Source organism: Grammomys surdaster, unplaced genomic scaffold, assembly GCF_004785775.1.
Source record: "Grammomys surdaster isolate TR1022 unplaced genomic scaffold, NIH_TR_1.0 142, whole genome shotgun sequence".
Taxonomy (NCBI): Eukaryota; Metazoa; Chordata; class Mammalia; order Rodentia; family Muridae; genus Grammomys; species Grammomys surdaster.
The window spans coordinates 4,283,144-4,302,150 of NW_021604600.1; the positions used below are offsets into that span (position 1 = coordinate 4,283,144).

General features: G+C 45.4%; 1 protein-coding gene across 6 annotated transcripts in view; it reads right to left on the reverse strand.

The window, feature by feature from the left end:
* Positions 1-239: 239 nt before the first annotated feature.
* Positions 240-19,007, reverse strand: part of Arhgap17 (Rho GTPase activating protein 17) — a 96,366-nt gene continuing 77,598 nt past the window's right edge. Inside the window, exons 15-21 of one of the 6 annotated variants that reach the window (XM_028764127.1) lie at positions 18,830-18,921; positions 17,558-17,714; positions 15,824-16,057; positions 13,039-13,208; positions 7,588-8,079; positions 6,538-6,585; positions 240-1,077 (exon numbers count right to left, since the gene is read on the reverse strand). In XM_028764127.1, coding sequence (XP_028619960.1) covers positions 6,539-6,585; positions 7,588-8,079; positions 13,039-13,208; positions 15,824-16,057; positions 17,558-17,714; positions 18,830-18,921 — 1,192 coding nt within the window. In that variant the 3' untranslated portion in view covers positions 240-1,077; position 6,538. Of the gene's footprint in view, positions 1,078-4,925; positions 4,975-6,537; positions 6,586-7,587; positions 8,080-13,038; positions 13,209-15,823; positions 16,058-17,557; positions 17,715-18,829; positions 18,922-19,007 lie in introns of all 6 variants that reach the window. The other 5 variants (XM_028764128.1, XM_028764131.1, XM_028764130.1 and 2 more) reach the window with 5 other exon arrangements.

The window sequence follows — 19,007 nt, forward strand, 5'->3', positions numbered from 1 at the left end:
TCTCAAACACCTGATTCTTCTACCTGTCACACCATACCCGCTTCCCCACTCCCAGAGACTTGCTATGTATCCCAGGCTGGCTCAAACTTACAACCCTCTGCCTCCCAAGTGCTGAAACTACCATGCTAGCATCTCTCTATTGTTTCAGATTTCTAGAGTCAAACACACAGGCATACTCACACATATATGCACAAATAGAAATGTATATATACCAGAATTTGCCTCCAAGAATTAGCAAGTTTTCATATAAACCACAGAATATATTTAATTCAAATTAAACATGAAACTAGAATAACATTCGCTCTTTATCAAGTAGCAATTATAGTTTTGTTTTGTTTTTTTAAAAAAGAATGGTATACTTCTCTCCATATTCTGGCGATCCACAAGGCACGACTGACATCTATTCTGATGAGGCGACAGAGCCAGCAGTCGCCAACAATGCTCTAGATTCTAGGGGTTGGAGGAGACAGACTGTATTTAATACAAAATGATTCTGCAGCAAGTCTGAAGGAACGGAAGCTCCCTCTGGTACATGAGAACCGAAGTCCAGGTAGCAGGAAGTAGGCAACTTGCATAATGAATGTTTTATTAAATAGACAGGTAAGTCTCTTCTGAGTCACTCCCAGCGCTGTCACAGCACTGGCAAAGGCTTCCCATACATTTCTCGGCAGTGTACTCTTTCTGCTGTAGGTATTTCTTTGTCCTGATCATTTTTGGCATGATTTTCATCCTAGATAAAGCAAGCCAACTTCTTTACGACTCAGGTCATTCAGCTTTGAGGATCGGCCATCACCTTCTCCTTGGGCCGTGGGAGTCTAGTCCTTCGTGGTCAGACCTTCCTTCCCCCACTGAAAGCTTTTCACTGTTTGGTCTACAGAGACAGAGGCTTGCCTGACCCAGTTCCGCTCACTGGGATGGAGGGCCAAAGGCTGGCAAGTGGCTTTCTTCACAATGCAGTACTTTCTGTGTCATTGTCTATGTCCAGCAGGATGTGGCCAGGCACTTCTTTGCTTGCCAAGTCTGAATGTATTTCAGGAAACATGTTTCGAATTGATTCAGAAACCCTAGAATTGGTGTCTGGACAAAAAACATGAAGAAACATGGTATCAGTGAGAGTTAGGTCAAAATGCCACCAATGCACTAAGAAGGAAGCTGGAAGGTCTGAGTCAGCCCATGCACAAACACAGCCCTTTCCAGAGGTTTCAAGGCCTTGAGACCCTAGGCAGCCGGAGGGATGTGACACTTGAAGGACACTTGCTTTTAGTGAGGGCAATTCCACTCTCACCTAGGCCTCCAGTGTACTAACAGTGTTCCCAACAGCATCTGTGTTGCTGGGCAAGACTGCCTGGGAAGAACTCTCTTCTGAGGCTGCAGGAGTTACCCCTGGGCTATAAAGCTGTGACCTCAACCTGCACTGAATCAATGCTTGGATTGAGTTACTCTGAGTTGCAGGGACTATACTCTGCACTGTAGGATACTGTGTAGACTCTAGTGGCTTTTACCAACAAAATGCTGGTGGCATACAGCTTACTGACCTCCAGAGAGACAACCTAAAATGTTTCCAGGCACTGTTAAGTGTCCCTAGTGGGACACATTCACCTTTTGTGACAACAACTTCAGTAGACCACCAATCTCTAAATACTATTTTTCGAATACTAATACGCTGAAATCTCTTACGCTATCTTCTTAGGTTGACTGAAAATTCCTTCAGTAAGATGGCAAATATACAGGCCTAAGCCACTGCCCCTCTCCTTCCATGTTCATAAGACCCCTTCATTCGCCACAACTCTCTTCCAGACTACCACATGCTGGGTCCTGCTGTGCCTGTGGAGGATACACTAGTGACGGAGACAGATGTGGCCTTGATGAAACCCATAGATAAGCCAGGAAACTGGTTTCTTCCCCTTCCCCAGAGCTCCTCTTGGCCTCTCTCCATACAGTTCTGAGCTGTGAGTTTAACTTTTTCCTAGGTCAAGAAACCTGTCCTTGTACCATAACTAGGAGAAATTTTTAAGATTATGGAGGTGCCAAGGAGTTAAAGGGTCCAGGCGCTCAGCGCCATTCCAGACACTTCAGATTTATAGGAACTTGAAAACCAACTGAATGGGTCTGAATCTCATGGTTCACAGATAAATCAGAAGCAATCTGTGTACACAGAATTAAGGACATCTCAGACTTGTGGCTCATACAGGGCAAGGTCATACCTGTCTTGTTTAGTGCTTATGGCCATGATTGGCACAAAGCAGACCCTATAAACCTAGGTAGTGGATAGACAGATAAATAGTGGACTGGTGCAAACACCTTTCCAACCCTCCCTTCTCACAGCCTCAGGCAGAGAGGTGGCCATGACTCAAGGCAGCAGTGAACAAGAAAATCATCACAAACTCAGTCTCTGCCCCTACAACCCTACCTACCCCAGATGCCACTGCCAGTCCAGGGAGTTCACAAGGACTCCGAGACAGATATGAGCTAGTGGAGCATGCAGAGTGCAAATGCACAGTGATCAGATGTTCGCTTGTTAAACCTCTGCTCATGCGCCAGCTGTTACAGAGGACAAGCTGGCTTTTCTTTTCCTAATCCATCGAGATACCTTTTTTTTTTTTTTTTAATTAATTTCTTTTTAAAGACAGGGTTTCTTTCTCTGCATAGCCCTGAGTGTTCTGGAACTAGATCTTGTAGATCAGGCTAGCCTTGAACTCAAGAGATTTGCCTGCTTCTGCCTCCCAAGTGCTGGGATTAAAGGTATGTGTCATCACTGCCTAGTGTATATACCATTTCTTAATTTGTACTTTTTTGAAATTCTCTACTTACGATGAAAACAATAATATATTTAGGACAAAATCCATGTGGTGAGGTGTAAGGGCATGGCTTTCCTCTGCCTCCTGTCTGTCCAATCTTCCCTTCCCAGCCTCTCTCATTCTCACAGAAATTGTTTTGTGACAGCAAACAATGAAGTGTGTGCAGGGAGTGGTAAGAAGGGCTTCATGGTGTGCAGGGCCAGTTTCTGGAAGGACAGCAAACACAGCTGTGCATCTGCTGCAGAATGAAGACACGTGCACTCCCCAGCTGTGTCATACCACTTTAGTGAGCTGCTGTACACACTATACCAGCATTCGCTCCACTGTGGAGACCAAGGGCACCACTATATCAAGGTGATATGCCAGCACCGGTCAGACACAAAGCAAAGACAGTATGTCTGGGCTCTCCGGACTGCACTGTGTTTCTCTACCTCCCAGAGGACCATGTATATCCTCTGTGAGCATCCCAAGGGAGAAGACATTGTCTGAGGAGATAATGGTTGAAGTTGTGAACACCTGGTCCACTGCAGTAAAAAGTGTTACTTTAGAAGACACCCTCAAGACTTTTTTCCCCCTCTTCTAATGATCTACACATCTCTAAGAAGGGCTGGTCTGTAAGTACATCCCTTGGAGTTAAGTTCATATTAAAAATAATTTAAAGATGATAACAAGAAACCCAGAAAAGAGCCTCAGGTGACATGCCTTACTTGGCCTCAAGACACAGGGAGGACAGCGAGATGGACTTGGGATCCTGACAAATGGAACTCATTCTTTCTTTCTTGAGTGTCTTAATTTGGGAGACAGGCCTTCAAGGGGCAGGACTGGCACTCTATAGAGTTTACAGTATGGGTCTAGAAGAATTTTCACTCCAATAATTTTGATTATGTGCTTTTAGGTTGCAACACTTTCTTCAAAAATGCTATTTTGATATCAACTCTCATAAGCACCAGATTCAAGCACACCCTGGAAAGCAACCCAATGCATAGTGAAGCTCCAAACATCACTGCCACCAGCCAGCCTGTCTCAGGTCTGAAAGCCCCAGATCCCTTAGCAAGTCTGGTCTGTGGACAACAGAGTGAGCTTCTTATTACTCTAGCCCAGTGGTTCTCAACCTTCCCACTACTGTGACCCTTTAATGCAGTCCTTCATCTTGTGGTGACCCTCAACCATAAAATTATTTTCACTGCTACTTCATACCTGTAATTTTGCTGCTACTATCAACTGTGATGTAAAAGGGTGTGTTTACTGATGGCCTTTTGGTGTTGCAACTCACAGGTTGAGAACCACTACTCTAGTTAAAGGAGGGATTATACTCGATCTCACTGAATGTCTGACTTCCCATGAATACGCCGTCTACATATTAAACTGCAATTAGAAGCAGAAGCCCAGTAAATGTTCAACTACAAGTAATAACAGCACATGCAGCTGATGAAACAGTGAGTACTATATTCCTATGGTAATGGTGCAGAATGCAAAGGAAAATCCTAATGCTGGGATAAAATTCATACAGGGCAAATGAGATCATGTACTTCCCTGCCTTCAGAAAACAGACTGAGACAGTCTTTAAAGGTAGGCTAGAAGCAGACTTCTGCAACTAGAAAATAAAGATCTGAATACCTAGGTGGTGCCTGAAACCTCTTGTCTCTCTCTGGGTTCTACAAGGCCTAGTCTGGCATGTAACGTAATAATAAATAACTAGCACTCGCTCACCCACTGCTACTATCGGCTGTTAGAGCCTTTCTTATTTCACCTGATTTAATCTATTTACCCGTTGTGCCCAATGTTGGCACTTGACACATCAACCAGGTTGTGCCTTCCCAAGAGTGTTTCCCGTGCTACAGCACATGCTCTGTCTACTATATCTCAAGCCTGCTAGAAGAGGAAAGAATGCAAATGAAGGAGTAACAAGGCCAGCCCAGTGACCACCTGTTAAAGTCCGTGAACACATTTAGTCCTTAGAACAATGAAGAGCAAGCATGGACATGGTCAGCCCTCCTTAGTGCATGCACTATTAGTAGGGGTGCAGGCAGGCAGGGTTAGGGTGACTTGGTTAGTGACAGCCATTAGTGCACAAATACGATCGTAAAGTAGCAAAATGCTTTGGCCAATCAGTTGCCTTTTCCTTACCATTAAACATTCCAATTTCAGTTCTTACTGAATATGGCAGGTCATACATCTAAATTATTTAATAAAATGTTTAAATTAGAATACTCTTTGCTAAAATCCTACTGCTTTACAGAGTCACAATGAGAGCTTGATATTTAGGATGGCCCAGAACTGCTCCCTTCTCTGGAGCTCTGAACTAAGCTTTGAAGAGGGGAGTGAGCTACCAAGTCAGCTTGGCAGTGTGGCCTGCCTAGTGTTCACTCAGTCCCTAATGACTGAAGCTTTAAGTTAAATGATGCAAATGGTGAGGTGTTTTCAGGAATCCTTCCAAAGTTTCCTAAGTTAAAGCAAGTCACAATAAAAGGCTGTGCTGTATACTTTATCTTGAAGACTATATCCAAGAAGAGTCACTAACAGCATGGTCCATGCTAGGGGATTCCTAAATTCCACATGCTGGCCTTCTATACATTTCCAAATGTGTGTAGGCTCGGGACGTTAAGATACTTTAGGTTAATGCTACAATACAAAGGAAACTACAGGGATCCTGGATTTTTTGTGCTAAGCAAATTTATAGCAAAGAATAAAAAGAAAAGCAGGTTACATCTTAGATTATTTTTTAAAGTAAAATTTCACCTCACTATAAAGTGTAGTGACTGATAAATCAATTAAAACAATCTTTTGGCAATAAATACACAGACATGGCAATATCATTGGTGTCCATGGTATTACAAAATAGGCATATTTCTGGTTTGCAGAGTTCTCTAGTCTAGTTAAAAGAACTGAGTAAAATTTTGGTGTCATAAGTATTAAAGTGTTAAAAGGCTCAGGCTTAACTAAGGTTTATAGTCACTCAACTAATGGATTAATTACCAGGTCCTGAGGAAAGCAGATGGATGTCTATATCCTCCACCATTTCAAGCTTGAACTATGCTGTGAACACTTACACTATATCTCTTACAAAAGGCTAAGAGCACTAAATAAAGCAACTGTACCATACAGGAGCCTTCTGCTGCCCAATATATGCCCAAAGGTATGTTCAGGTGAGCCTCAGTGTGTCTTTTAAAAGCTCATACAGCTTAGGAAAGCAAAATGTAAGCATGCTAGATGCAAAGGGCATAAAGGGAGCTCAGGGGAGGGTTATCTGGGAAGTTTGGAGGGGCTGAGAGTTTTAGACACCAATTAAGAAGCTCCATGCAGTTACCTTGCACTTAAGATACAAAATTAAAATTAAAGCACAAAACACAGGGGTGCATAATTTTCTGTGTTGATGGTACCCTGGTCCTCTTCTGTTGGATACTGGTAAGCCAATGACAGGTAAATGGTACTGAGAAGAGTAGAACCCTGGGAGAGGCTTACTCAAAGAAAAAAATGGAATAATACAGCATCTTATCTGAGGGCTTCAAACTGAGATCTCACCCTAGTGACAGCCACTTCTTAGATTTGGGGCAAAGCCAAAGCTCAAAATTCTTCTGATGGGACTAAAGGCCTAACTATATGCTACAGAATGAATGGCTGACTGATGGCCATGGCATGGGGTCAAATGGCCACTCTGAGCACAAAGTCAAAAGCACACACAGAACATGGCTAAGCGGGGGCGCTTACAGCTGCAGTTCAAGCTGCTGGGGTTACAGACCTTAGTTCTGGAAACCTTCCCCACCTGTGAGGGCACCGGGAAGGGCATCTAGTGGGAAACACACAGCAAAGAAACCAATGTGGCTTTGTGCTATTCAAATAAACAACCTGCTGTCATAGAAATGGTTATTAATTACTGGTAACATATGTTAAACTATGCATTATGTTCCTGGAAAGAAATCTTTTTGTAGTTAGTTAACTAATTACTTTGGGTTTAGCATTGGGTTATCATCTGCTGAGAAGTCACTGGTGAGGGCTGGCGAGCCAGAGGTACAGATCAGTGGCTTCTACTAGCATGCTTCCATATAGGACAACCCACAGCAAGGTTGCGGTAATTAAAAGCAAGCTGCTGTTAAGAAATGACCATTAAAAACACCAAAGAACCCATTATTTTTCAAACTAAATAGAAAGTCCAGTATTCAGGGGGCAAACATTCTTCCTATCATGATTTATAGGACTATCTATTAAAATATCCCATAAGGTAGCAATGTACAATTAATTTCATGCCTAAGGCAGATCCATGGAGATGATGGGACAATCTCCACTCACCCCACTAAGCATTTGAGGCTAGTACAATGATATGATGTGCTCAGAAGATCTGCCTTCCCAGAGCATTCAATTTAGCACAGCCGGTGCTTTCTGAAACTCTGCACTTAGTATATGCATTTTTACTTTAACAGTAAGTCCAGTGTGGCCTGGAACTTGCTTTGTGGATGAGGCTCCTGTCTTCAAGTATTGGTCACTATGCTCAGGTTTTGAGAAGGAATTCACTATGAACTCCATGATCATGTTGTACAATACCTTCCACCTGGACTTAAAGGCATTTGACTTTACTGTATATAAATGAAGACAGTCTTCTACCTAGAAGAAAACTTACAGGCTTATGATCTGTGCCATGGTATCCATCTTTGCTGTCTTGACATAAAAGCAGCCACAAATGGCTCAAAGGAATCAAATGTGGCTGTACTCCCAGCATGTACATGCCCAACCTGGCTTGGGGTAACTGCCCTCAAGGGAAGCCTGAGAGAATACTGAGGCACTTGCTACTCACCAGTGACAATTCTGGAGGATGTGGGCACTGAGGGTGTGAGGCCACCATCCCCCATGTGGGTTCCAGGAGGATTTGGGGGTGGTGGCACACTAGGCCGGTTGCGGGGTTTGGGCACTGGCCGTGGCCTTGGGAGGGTTCCTTGCAGCTGTGTGGTCTCACTCTGTGATGGATTCTGCTTCGCCAGGGGTGGGGTGCTAGGTGGTGTGGGGGTTTGAGGTGGCGTGGGGCCCGGCTCTGGTCCCTGTTCACCCAACCGAGGCTGTGTGGGTGGCTGTGGTGGTGGGTGGCTGGGCGCCTGGATGGGAGGAAGGCTGCTGGAGCAGCGGCGCATGCCTGGGGTCTGCTGCTGCTGCTGCTGTGGCTGCTGAGGTGGTGATGGGCTTCGGGCGCTTGGCTTTGGGGATGTGCCTGTGCCTGGAGAGCTCTGTCCTCCAGGTTGGCCAGGAGGTGGGTTTCCTGGTTTGGGGGGTGCCGGGGCAGGTTTCTTCACAGCTGCACAGAAGAGAGAAAACAGGCCAGTAAGAGCAGGGGTTAGGACTGGTTGTGGTTGTGGGAGGGGTACAGATGTGCCAGGAGGGACCTGGTGTATGAGCCCCCAGCTCTAGACCTGTCCACTCCCAAGAACATTTGGCAAAACAGAAAGCCACAGAAACTAGGAAAAACCAGACCCCTTCCCAGCCTGAGGACACTAAGGAGCCAGGAGAACTCTTGTGCCAAGGTATCTCTTGGGCAGGAAGTGGAAGGCAATGTGGACACTATGGACAAATGAAAAAGCTGCATCCAGTGTGGAATTAATGACACTGACACTGGTGTCTTGGCTGTGACAAATGCGGGGTGATAAAGCCAGACAGTAACTATGGAGTAACAGGCATAGTGGGAACAAAACTGTAAACTTAAACTAGTCCAGTATAAGCAATTTATGTAAAAAGTTAAGTGCATGATATATATATATATGTATATTTAAATGTATATGTATATGTACATGTATATGCGTGCATGCATGCCTTAGTTACCTGTCATTTTACAAGTTCAAAAGGAAGAAAACTCAGTTTAAGAGAGGCTACACACCCATACAAAACAGAAAATTGAGGGCTTCTTAGTGGCCCCTTTCCAGAGTCCCCACATACTTTGACTTTAAAGTATTGGGAACAAACCTAAGAGGAAAGAACAGAGGCACCCACCTCCACTCACAATTGCCCAAGCATTTTCTGAAGGGTCTAAGGTAGGTGTGGGGAGGGTAGCCACTGGGATTGAACCTAGGGCCCCCTCCATGCTAGGCATGCATTCTACCACTGGACTACATCCTCCCCTCAAACCCTGACTTTGGTTTTTACTCATGGAAATCCTACCAATTCTAGACATATTCTAGATACAATCAATAACAAACAAGCCTGCATCTATTTCCCTAAAATGGGCTGGGTCACAATCCCTCTCTGAGGCCAGCTTAGTTCTGAACAGAATCTGGTGGTAAGAGGAGGATGGTGGGGACAAGAGGAGCATCTTGAACACATTTCCATTTCTCCTGAGGTCACACTGAGAACCCCGAGACAGGAGGAATCAGAGGACAGAAATAAGCAGGCAACACTCATCTGCAAACCAGGCCTCTTGTGTCATCTGCCCATCTCACAAGATCACTGTGGAACAGGCCCAGAGTGGAATCTGGCAGGTTATTTTCTAACAATCGCATAGCTAATAGGCAATGGAACAGATTCAAACCTATCTCATGTGGTCTCCCTGAACTCTTTTTCCTCCTCTTTCTTCCCACACTGCTTTTCTTCCTATTCACAGAGCCCAGCAAGAGGGGTTATATGATGTTTGCTCTGATATACTGGCCTAGAACTCTGAGGCCAGAAACTCATAAAACCTTTCCCTATAGAAACAACAGTCAGCCTACAAAAGAAAAGCTCTTTGGAATATTAGCTACACTCTGGTTGATGTAAGCAATGAGGAAGAGGAGGAGGAGGAAAAGGAAGAAGAGAAAAAGAAGGGTAGAGGGAGGGCGAGAAGAAAAAAAATCTGGTTTTCTGCTCTAAGCAGTACTAACTGTAAATTCACATTGGAGATGTACTCATGCCTGACATTTACAGTGCAGAAGACTCAGGTGAGGAAGCCCGAGAATAGTGCACAGGGCAGCCAGGCTGGAGACAAACAGATCTTGTCTGGGACCATGATGGAGGTGCTGGGATGCTGAAGTATAGGCAGGCAGAATAAAACTTGTCCTGTGGGGCCTTCTGGGTTCTGGGAAGCCATCTTTATAGCTGCGCTCAGGCAGGGAGGACTGCAGGCAGGACAGATGGAGAGGACAGGAGTATAGGACAGGAGAGCAATAAGGATGAAGGGGGCTTATGACCACCAGAACTGAGCTTGCCTTCCTGCTTAAAAAGTGTATTTATTAATGATCATTAGCGTTTGTGGAATGCTTTAGAAAGAGTACATATGCTACAGAGGAGGGGGAGGGGCACGAGTTTGTAATTCCAGTGCTCAGGAGGCTGAGGTTGGAACTTAGAGTGTGTGAGGCCAGCCTGGGCTACACAGCAAGATCCTGTCTCAAAAAAAAAAAAAAAATCCAACAATGAATGTAATACTTGCAACGCTCCTTCATTTGACCCTCCTCGTATTTTTAATTCTCCTATATACATGTAGGAAAGATTGGAAAAGGTCGAGTTAGCATTCTGTAAGCAGTGTACTTTTAGGCTAAAGATAGAACACATATTCTGGAGTTCAGGGTCTTTTTCATCTTCTACAATGCCCTTGCATTAAGAGTGGCATCGAAGATAGAGGTCAGATCTCCTGGTTCCCTCTTCTGTGGCCACTGCCACCTTCCCTGAGTCACTGCAACAGTACTGTGCCCTTTCTGATGACACTGCCTGTGGCCTACCTGCTGTCTCCCTACCCCATCCCAGGCAGCTCTACAGTTCAGCTGCCCTGCTCCAGCGTTCGGCTGGTTATGTGGTGAAAATGGAACAACCCTTTCAAGCTGCTCCCCCTTCTTACTAGAGTCTGATGCCTCTCACATTCCCCATTTCAGCACGGTGCCCAGTCTAATGACTAGGGCATGGCCAGAAAGAAAGGGTGCGGAGCAAGCAAGGGGTGTGGCCTGGGTCCTGTCCCCGGAGCTCCTGCAGCCCACATGCCTGAGTGTGAGCATCTCTTGTGCTGACCACACTTGTCATCTCTAAGATCTAGTAGAGAAGAGGCCTCACAGTCTGTCATGCAATGCTCGAAGGGCTGATCCTGGAGAACATGCTGCAGCTTCTCACAAGTTCGGCAGCTTGTGTCTACTCTTCTCTTAACCACCTCTCCCTGAGGGCCACTGTGCACTCCAGTGAGCATGTGTGCAGAAGTCTGCAATATTATTTATTACATGCTTGGTGCTGTGATTTCAGTTCCCTGCTCCAAGTCTGTGTGTTGGGATCATAACTCACAGTGGGAGGCCTGAAGGAAGCGCCTCATGAATTGTTCCTGCCTTTGGCTCCCTGGCTTTCTCCTGCAGCCCCCTTCCCTTCCACTTTGCACCAGGAGCTGAAGCAGCATAAGGCTTCACCGCAAGATTGACACTAAGTCACCCATGAATTTCCCAGCCTCCAGGACTATAGATCCCCTTCTAAATCAGATGGTCTTCTGTGACTTCTCTACAGCACTGTATCCATATCCTCTGTCCTACCTGGAGGTTTTCCAATGGTAGAGGACTGTCTTTCTCCAGTCTTAATTTCAGAGAAATGTAAAAACTACAAACTCAGAAACATGCTTCAGCATACGTGTGCCCCTTGCTGTGTTAAAGTCACTGTTTATTGAGCAACCAGAATGACAAGACACTATGAGGTCAGGAACTTTCACACGTTAGTAAACACAGTAGGGACCACGGGGCAACCTGGCCAACATGGACTTGAACTGGCTGGACCTGCAGTAAGAGGTGTGGCTTTCCTTGTGCATCTCTGTTGGAACATGAGCCTCTCTAGACCATGGTCTCTCCAGTTCAGCAGCACTCGCAGCTGTGTCACACACTGACAATGCTTATAGCATCCCTGCCTCCATTCCCTAACTGTTGTCACCTCCTGCTGTTTGTGACAACCAAAACCACCTCTAGACATCAACAAAGGTTCAGAGTCGGAGACTGAGGTTTGAATGAGAATGCTCCCCACAGAGTCATATGTCTGAATGCTTAGTCACCAGTTAGTGAAGTTTGTAGGAATAGGATATGTGGCCTTGTTGGAGGTGGTGTGTCACTGGAGGTGGGCTCTGAGGCTTCAAAGGCTCACCCCAGGCCTGTGTCTGTCTGTCTGTCTGCCTGCCTGCCACCTATAGACAGGGACGTAAAGTTCTCAGCCACTGCTCACCTGCATGCTTCTTGCCATGATGATCATGGACTAACCTAACCCTTTGAAACTGTAAGCAAACCCCTCGATGAAATGCTCTCCTCTGTAAGAACTGCCTTTATCATGGTGCCTCCTCACAGCAATAGAATACTGACTAAGGTAGGGATAAAGTTAGTCCCAGTTTTTCTAGATCTCTGAGGCACCAGAGCTCCAGACCAAACGAGCTTATTGAGTGCCATCTCTGGCAGGCACACAAGTGGGTAGGATGTTGAGTAAGAGACAGGTAAGAACTGCACTCACTAAGACCTTGGGGAGAATGATATGAACTAAACAAGATGTACAAATTCAGGTCAAGAAAGATGCTCAGCAGTGAGAACACAATGCCTAAGGCAGGTAAAGCACTTGCTATGCAAGTGTGAGGACCAGCACTCACGTAAAGCCAGGCATGGGAGCACACTTGTGAAGCTCCTCTAACGGAGAGATAGGAGGTGGAGATGAGAGAATCCTCAGAATTCCCCTGGGCAGCTGACCCGGCATCCACGGTGTTAAATTGGGAGAAGGTGAGGACAAAACCCAAGGCTATCTTTTGACCCTACATGTGCACTGTGGCACAGGTGTTGGGAAGAATTACAGCAGAAAGAAAAATAAATGCTATGACCAAAAAAAACCAAAGACTGGTATGACAGAAATGGCTTGTGCCTGTCGGAGAGAAGGGGTTGATGCAATGGCTTCTTTGTGCTTCAGAGCAATGGCCCTGGCTGCTGGGTTGAGGAGGGCAAAGGAGGAACTGTTTCAATTATATTACTCCCAAACCAGAAACCCCTGGGCCTGCAGGTCTGGCTCACAAAGCTCAGTGTGGGAGAGGCTACTACGGTGGTTCCCAAACAGCAGGCTTGGAACACTGACTTTCTAGAAACCCTGACGTGACTGCACAATTCACTTTCTGCTGGTTGAACTTTATAGTTCTGGCATTTCTTTTCTCTACGTTTTTAGTTTTCTTCAATGTTTTTTTCCTCTTTGATGACTGATTTTCCTGCTTGTTAATTGGTAACAAGAGCTTCCCCTCCTGACTCTTTGCAGTAATTTCCAGAAGTTCTTACACTCTCCCCAAGCACAGGGAGTGCAGGACACTTACCTCGACGCAGAGTGTGTGGGCTGGGACCAGCTGCACTGTGAGGTGTGCCTACTGAGAGCTGATGGGAGTTGCCACCTGTCTGGGCCTGGTTTGGGACCGTGGTTGTCTGGTTGCTGTTTCTTCCTGCTGCAGGGGTAGCTGCAGACACAGAGTCTTTGGGTTTTGGAGGACTGTGAGGGGTAAAGGTGAAGTTAGAGGTCAGAGGACAGGCATTCCCTGGTAAAAAGCTAAGTACATAAAATATAGTTCATCCTTGTAGGGGGTTTGGGATTGTGAAGTTCCAGGACTTCTTACAGATACCAAAAGTCAAGGCTGAGGCAACCCTTTATACAAAATGGCATTAGAGCCTAACTGTCAACACCTTCCTGGGCACCGTAGGTCACCTCTCATAACAACCAAGACAGTGGAGAAGCCACAGGAATGCTGGATATGGTGTATTGTCTGGAGAATGGGAGACAAAAAATGTCTAATACAATGGTTTTTTGTTTTTTTGTTTTTTGTTTTTTGTTTTTGTTTTTGTTTTTGTTTTTCGAGACAGGGTTTCCTCTGTGTAGCCCTGGCTGTCCTGGAACTCACTCTGTAGACCAGGCTGGGCTCAAACTCAGAAATCCGCCTGCCTCTGCCTCCCAAGTGCTGGGATTAAAAGCGTGCGCCACCACCGCCCGGCTGGGTTTTGTTTTAAGATCTGTGTGTGTGTGCTACATGTGTGCAGGTGCACACAGACTGAGCCATCTCTCCAGCCCTACAGAAAAAAGTTTTAAAAATTATCTGAAACATAGTCAGCTGGATCTATGTATATAAGAGCCCAGAGAATGAAGATTATCTGAAATTTTAAATAGCTCAAATTGGGCAGATAAGTAGATATTTACTCAGAGACTAGGCATTTTGAGATTCCCTGCAACAGACTAAGTTTTAGCTACTTTGCCACAGAAATTAAGGCCAAGCATTTCAGAGCATCCACAGTAAGCCACAAGTTCTGTTTTGCATGTACTTAAATTGGGTGTTAAGAAAATGAGGCTTGAGGACTTTTACTAGCTGTTGTACAAAAGTAACAATTACAAAGTAACTCTGGTTAAAAAGGGCTCAACTGTCATCAGTTATCTGGACTGAGAAGTTCTGAGAAGTTGTTTGATGACTCAGCCTTCATGAAGCTGATAGTAGCAGGGAGGGAGCCAACCCAGGCCTCCTACTTCCTGGCTCATAGCCTTTTATACCAAAGATTATATTTTGTCAAGGTCACAAAAGGGCAGATGCCACTAAAGTATGCACAAAAATATTTCAAGTATAAGAACTAGAAGGGAGATGGATGGCTGACACACACTCCTTTTTCTGCAGATGACTATTTCCTTAAATATTCAGCTTTGGTTAAACAAACTGAATGTCACGAGGAAATAAAGATACATGCATTGGCTTATACACTCGGCCAAACAGAAACCATTCACTCTAAAGCCAAGGCCAGCATGTCAGAGTGCTCAATGACAGCATGGAACCTGTAGCACATTCATAAAGTACAGCCAATGGCAAAACTGTAAGACTTCTTGACTGACAGATGGACTTCCCTAGATTACAAGTGTCGAGGAGGACTCACGGATGAACATAAGCACTGAGTCCAGCTATGGCGACAGAACAAGAGTCCTGTGCCCTCTCTGAAGTCTACTGACATACCATGCAAGTGCTCCGACCTGAGCTACATCCTCAGCCCTACGATTTAGTTTTTACTTTGAGACAATGTCTCACTGTTATCCAGACTGGCCTTGAACTTGTAATTATTCTTCCTTCCAAGTAACTGGGATTATGAGCTATACCATCAGGACAGGCCTATCCTATCTTATCAACAATCAAAAAGATGCAATCAGTTTTCTAAGGAAGATCTATCTGTGTGATAAACCATGCATGGGTAAATAGGTTTTGTTTTGTGCAGATTTACTGCATATATATGCACATTTGTGCATTTGTGACCATGTGGCACTATGTGGCTGGCCAAAGACTAGGACTAAAACAATGACAATTTAAATGTCAGCACTTGGGCAGGGCTCATCTCCTGCAGAGCCACTGGATCTGAAGCAGAGATCAGCCTTGCAGTGGCCTCTGCCTGATTAGCAGAGAACTGAGTGGTACAGAGTGGAAATCTCCAACTGGAAAGTCTCTTAAGGTGATCCACTGTGAAGCCCAGCTCCCAGTGTCTTGTCAGAAGTTCAAGCAAATGAACAAGCCTTTTCAGAAAACATACAGCCTTATTTTCTTCCTTGAACCCATGTGCCTGAGGGGTGGAGGGACCCTTAGTCATCCAGTGTGCTGGTAGCCTGGTGCAATAGCAGTTACTTGGTGAATCTGTGCAACTGAATGTAATTATTAAATGAGCAAATAGATGACAAATGGCAAGACTCCTGTGACTCAGCTGGCGCCCTGCTTTCAAATGCTCCCTACTTAGCACTCTGAATGACAACAGGCAAATGGTACGTGACCACTGACAGCTACACACTGAACAGGTAGAGGCTGACCACACCGTTAGACACCCGTTAGTCTCCATCTCTAGCACCAAAGCACACAAACAAGTGCTGCTTTCTTTTGAAAACAGGAAAGCAAACAAGCAGTTTGCAACACAAACAAGTGCTGCTTTCTTTTGAAAACAGGAAAGCAAACAAGCAGTTTGCAATCTTTCTCTCCCACTAACCAAAGGAGTGAAAGCAAATTTGGTTCGCTCTCTGCCTCCACGCCAAAGATGGCCACTTGGAAGAAGGCAGAGGCATCCAGCCTTGACTGCTAGCAGAAGTGGGCTCCTTACCTGCTGTCACCTGGGCTCAACCCCTGCTCCAATATGCCCGCAGAAGAGGGGGCAGGCCCACCCCCTGAGCTGCTGTCAGCCCTAGAGCTCTGAGAAGGGGGCTCTGGGCCTGCTGGAGCCAAGGCGGTGCCATCCGTGGGCGGGAGTGGAGGCTGGAAAGCGGGGGATATGTGCTTTCTATTTAGAGTGCCACCCCTCCGGTGGGCCTGGAAGTCCATAAGCTTCACACCAAAGCTACACAGAAAGAAGAAACAGTCAACACACCACACATGCCGACTAAAGAGACAGAAGCCTGCTAGTTCTCACAGGTTAAAACCACAGAAGGGACAGCCGCCCACACTGCCCAGCATGCAGGTAAGTGGCAGCACATGTCAGTGGTCATCCCAGTTACCAAAGCAAGCACCTGGATCTGGCTTTGAACCCGAGCAAAGCCAACACCTCACATACTGATCAACAAATGCCCTTGATCAGGTGGGTGTGTGCAGCTGAGAGCGAACAGGCAGCCTCATGTTGAGTGACACTTAGGTTCTGTGCCAATCAAGTTCCTATCTCAAATGTGGGAAGGAGGTGGAAGCCAAACCCAGAAGCATACCAATGGCTGTGCAAGATCACACCACACTGCCTCTGAAGTTGCATGAGACACAGACACAATCATGTGTGCACATGAGGATATGACTGAAAGCTACATCCAGCTAGAAAAAATAGTTGGTTTTGGGAGGATGGCGTCTGAAGGGCAGAAGGAACACACTCTTCATTCAGAGCATTAGGGCATACACTGCCAAACCTAATTTTCTTAAGTTTGGAAAATTGAGAACCGGACCCCATTAACTGATGTTTACTGTAGAATAAGCAGAGCAGACAGCTAAGAATGGTATGTCATGGGCTAATGAGACTTGTCACGTCATGTAACTTAAATTCAGAAGACTAACTGCTCTAATAGGCCACCAGGGGACAATGGTAAGGACTGAATGAGGCTCAGGTAACAGTATTCAATTACAAATGATGATGGTGAATTTCAGGGAGAGAGACTATGGAGGTAAAGCTTTCTCTGAACAAGAGAAACCACTGTGAGACAGTCTGTCAGGTGTATGAAGACAGCGTGTTGCTTCACATGGCTCTCACTTGGAGAAACTGTAAGTTGCTAGCATTTTCCTCACTTAGGGGCGACACTGCCTGCTTAAGGCACGAATCTTATATAGTCTTAATTAATACTGAACATCTCATTAATTGTCCATAGACAATAGGATGGAAACATACTGCCTCTAAGTTTAAAACATACATTTTCTCCCATCCAGGACCGTCAAATTCTGAGGCTTCTCTTAGCAGTTAGCAAATGTATCAAGGCCAAAAATATGTTTCTCCACAGCTCACTGGGAAACATGGTTGTCTTCATATGATCCTCAGCCAAAAATCCACATGTTAATTATGTTTCCTTAACACTCAAGACACATGTAAGTGGACTTAGTGTGTATGATACTACTCTTCTTACTGTGGGCACATAACAGGCCATCAAGTAAAGGCTGCTGCACAAGGCACAGATGTGAATAGACAAGCTACACCCCCTACTTTGTGCTCAGATTAATGCCTGTAGAGGTGGAGAGTGTGGTTCTTGAATTATCTGGACTGTGTGTCAGAGTCACACAGGGGGCCATTAAGCCAGTACCAGATGCATGGTTACATGTCCTCCTACATGACACCTATTATTTCTGTGGAAGTGACCAATTCTGCACATACCTCTCCTTCTTCACCAAGTCCCCTTCCATCACTGCCATGCTGGCAGGTCGCTTCCTCTCCAGAGTTCCCAAGTCAGAGTCATTTCCGGTATGGGATGAGTGATTAGAATTCGGGGTAGCAAGAGGCACAAATGCTTCTGATACATTGAATTCTACCTCTGTCAGAAGAGAAACAAATGTGAGACTTGGCACAGGGGGAGCTTTCCAATACCCCAGTAGGATGAGAGCCTCGGTATTCCACAGGCAGAGCTCAAGTACAACAGACAGTCCTTGACCCCAGTGAGGCAAGCCTGGTGAGGCCAGCTGAGCACATAGCTCTACTGCTCTTAAGAGAAATCCAAGAATTCAGAAAGGGACAAGGAACACGAAGAACTTATTGAATCATTTAAAAAGTGACAGAAACCAATCCTTTGATATAAACTAGAAATGAAAGGTAGCATGGCCGGCTCACTGCCTGTGGCAGTTAGGAAATCCTAGGCAGCATATGTCAGCCTTCACTCTCCTACTCGTCTCGCTAAACATCAGCAGTGAGTGATTCTCAAGGACAGGAAGACAGAAGAGAACTAAGCCAGCCCTCCATCAGGAGCTCACACTGCAGTGGACGAGGCAGCTGGCCTGTACTGAAAAAGGAGGGGCAGGACTTGGGCTTCAACATACATACAACCAGCTCCTGAGGAGGAGGCCATGGGAACCTCTGTGGATCCCATGATCACAAGAGAAACTGGAAAATTCACCAGCTACAGAAGAAAATCCTAATTCTCTGACCTTCACAAACCAGCTCCAACCAGCTCCAGCCTTGCCTGCTTTATTTTCTACCTTTGATAGTCCAAACAACTATCCAAACTCACTATAATCCCTGTGCTAAGTAAAGGGACTCTGTGCCTTCAGCATCACTCCTGAGAAACAGACCTTGGCTCTCTTTTCCCAGCATCTGAGCTTGTCAAATCTTTCTCTATCCAACATTCCAATCTGCCACTTGATAATTTTGTAATTTATCTGTTTAAATGGTTGCCTTCTTAGAGAATCCATCAGAACAGACAGTATACAATCATAGCAACTAGTGGATATTCAATATATATACTATGCAAGCATATTTTAGTGAAACTAAGGGAAATGGAAAAATAATATAATTATCACCACGTCAAAATATGAATGCATATGAATGAAATCTGAAGCGAAGTGTGAGAAAGTGAAACCAATTACATAATCATCACGTTTTCTTCCTTTTAAAACTGTGGTATACTACTGTCACATAGCCTGGAACCATGAGTACCTCCGGGGAAGAACCAATCTGCATGCTGGATGATGGGCTCAATCACTGCGACCACGTGGACCGATGTGGCAGCCGCTATTTCAGCCAGCGTTCTGCAAGGAAGTTCACACAATTAAAATGCTCCTCTTGGCAGCCACACATTTCTGCAAGCTGTCATGGCATCTGGATGATGGCTGAT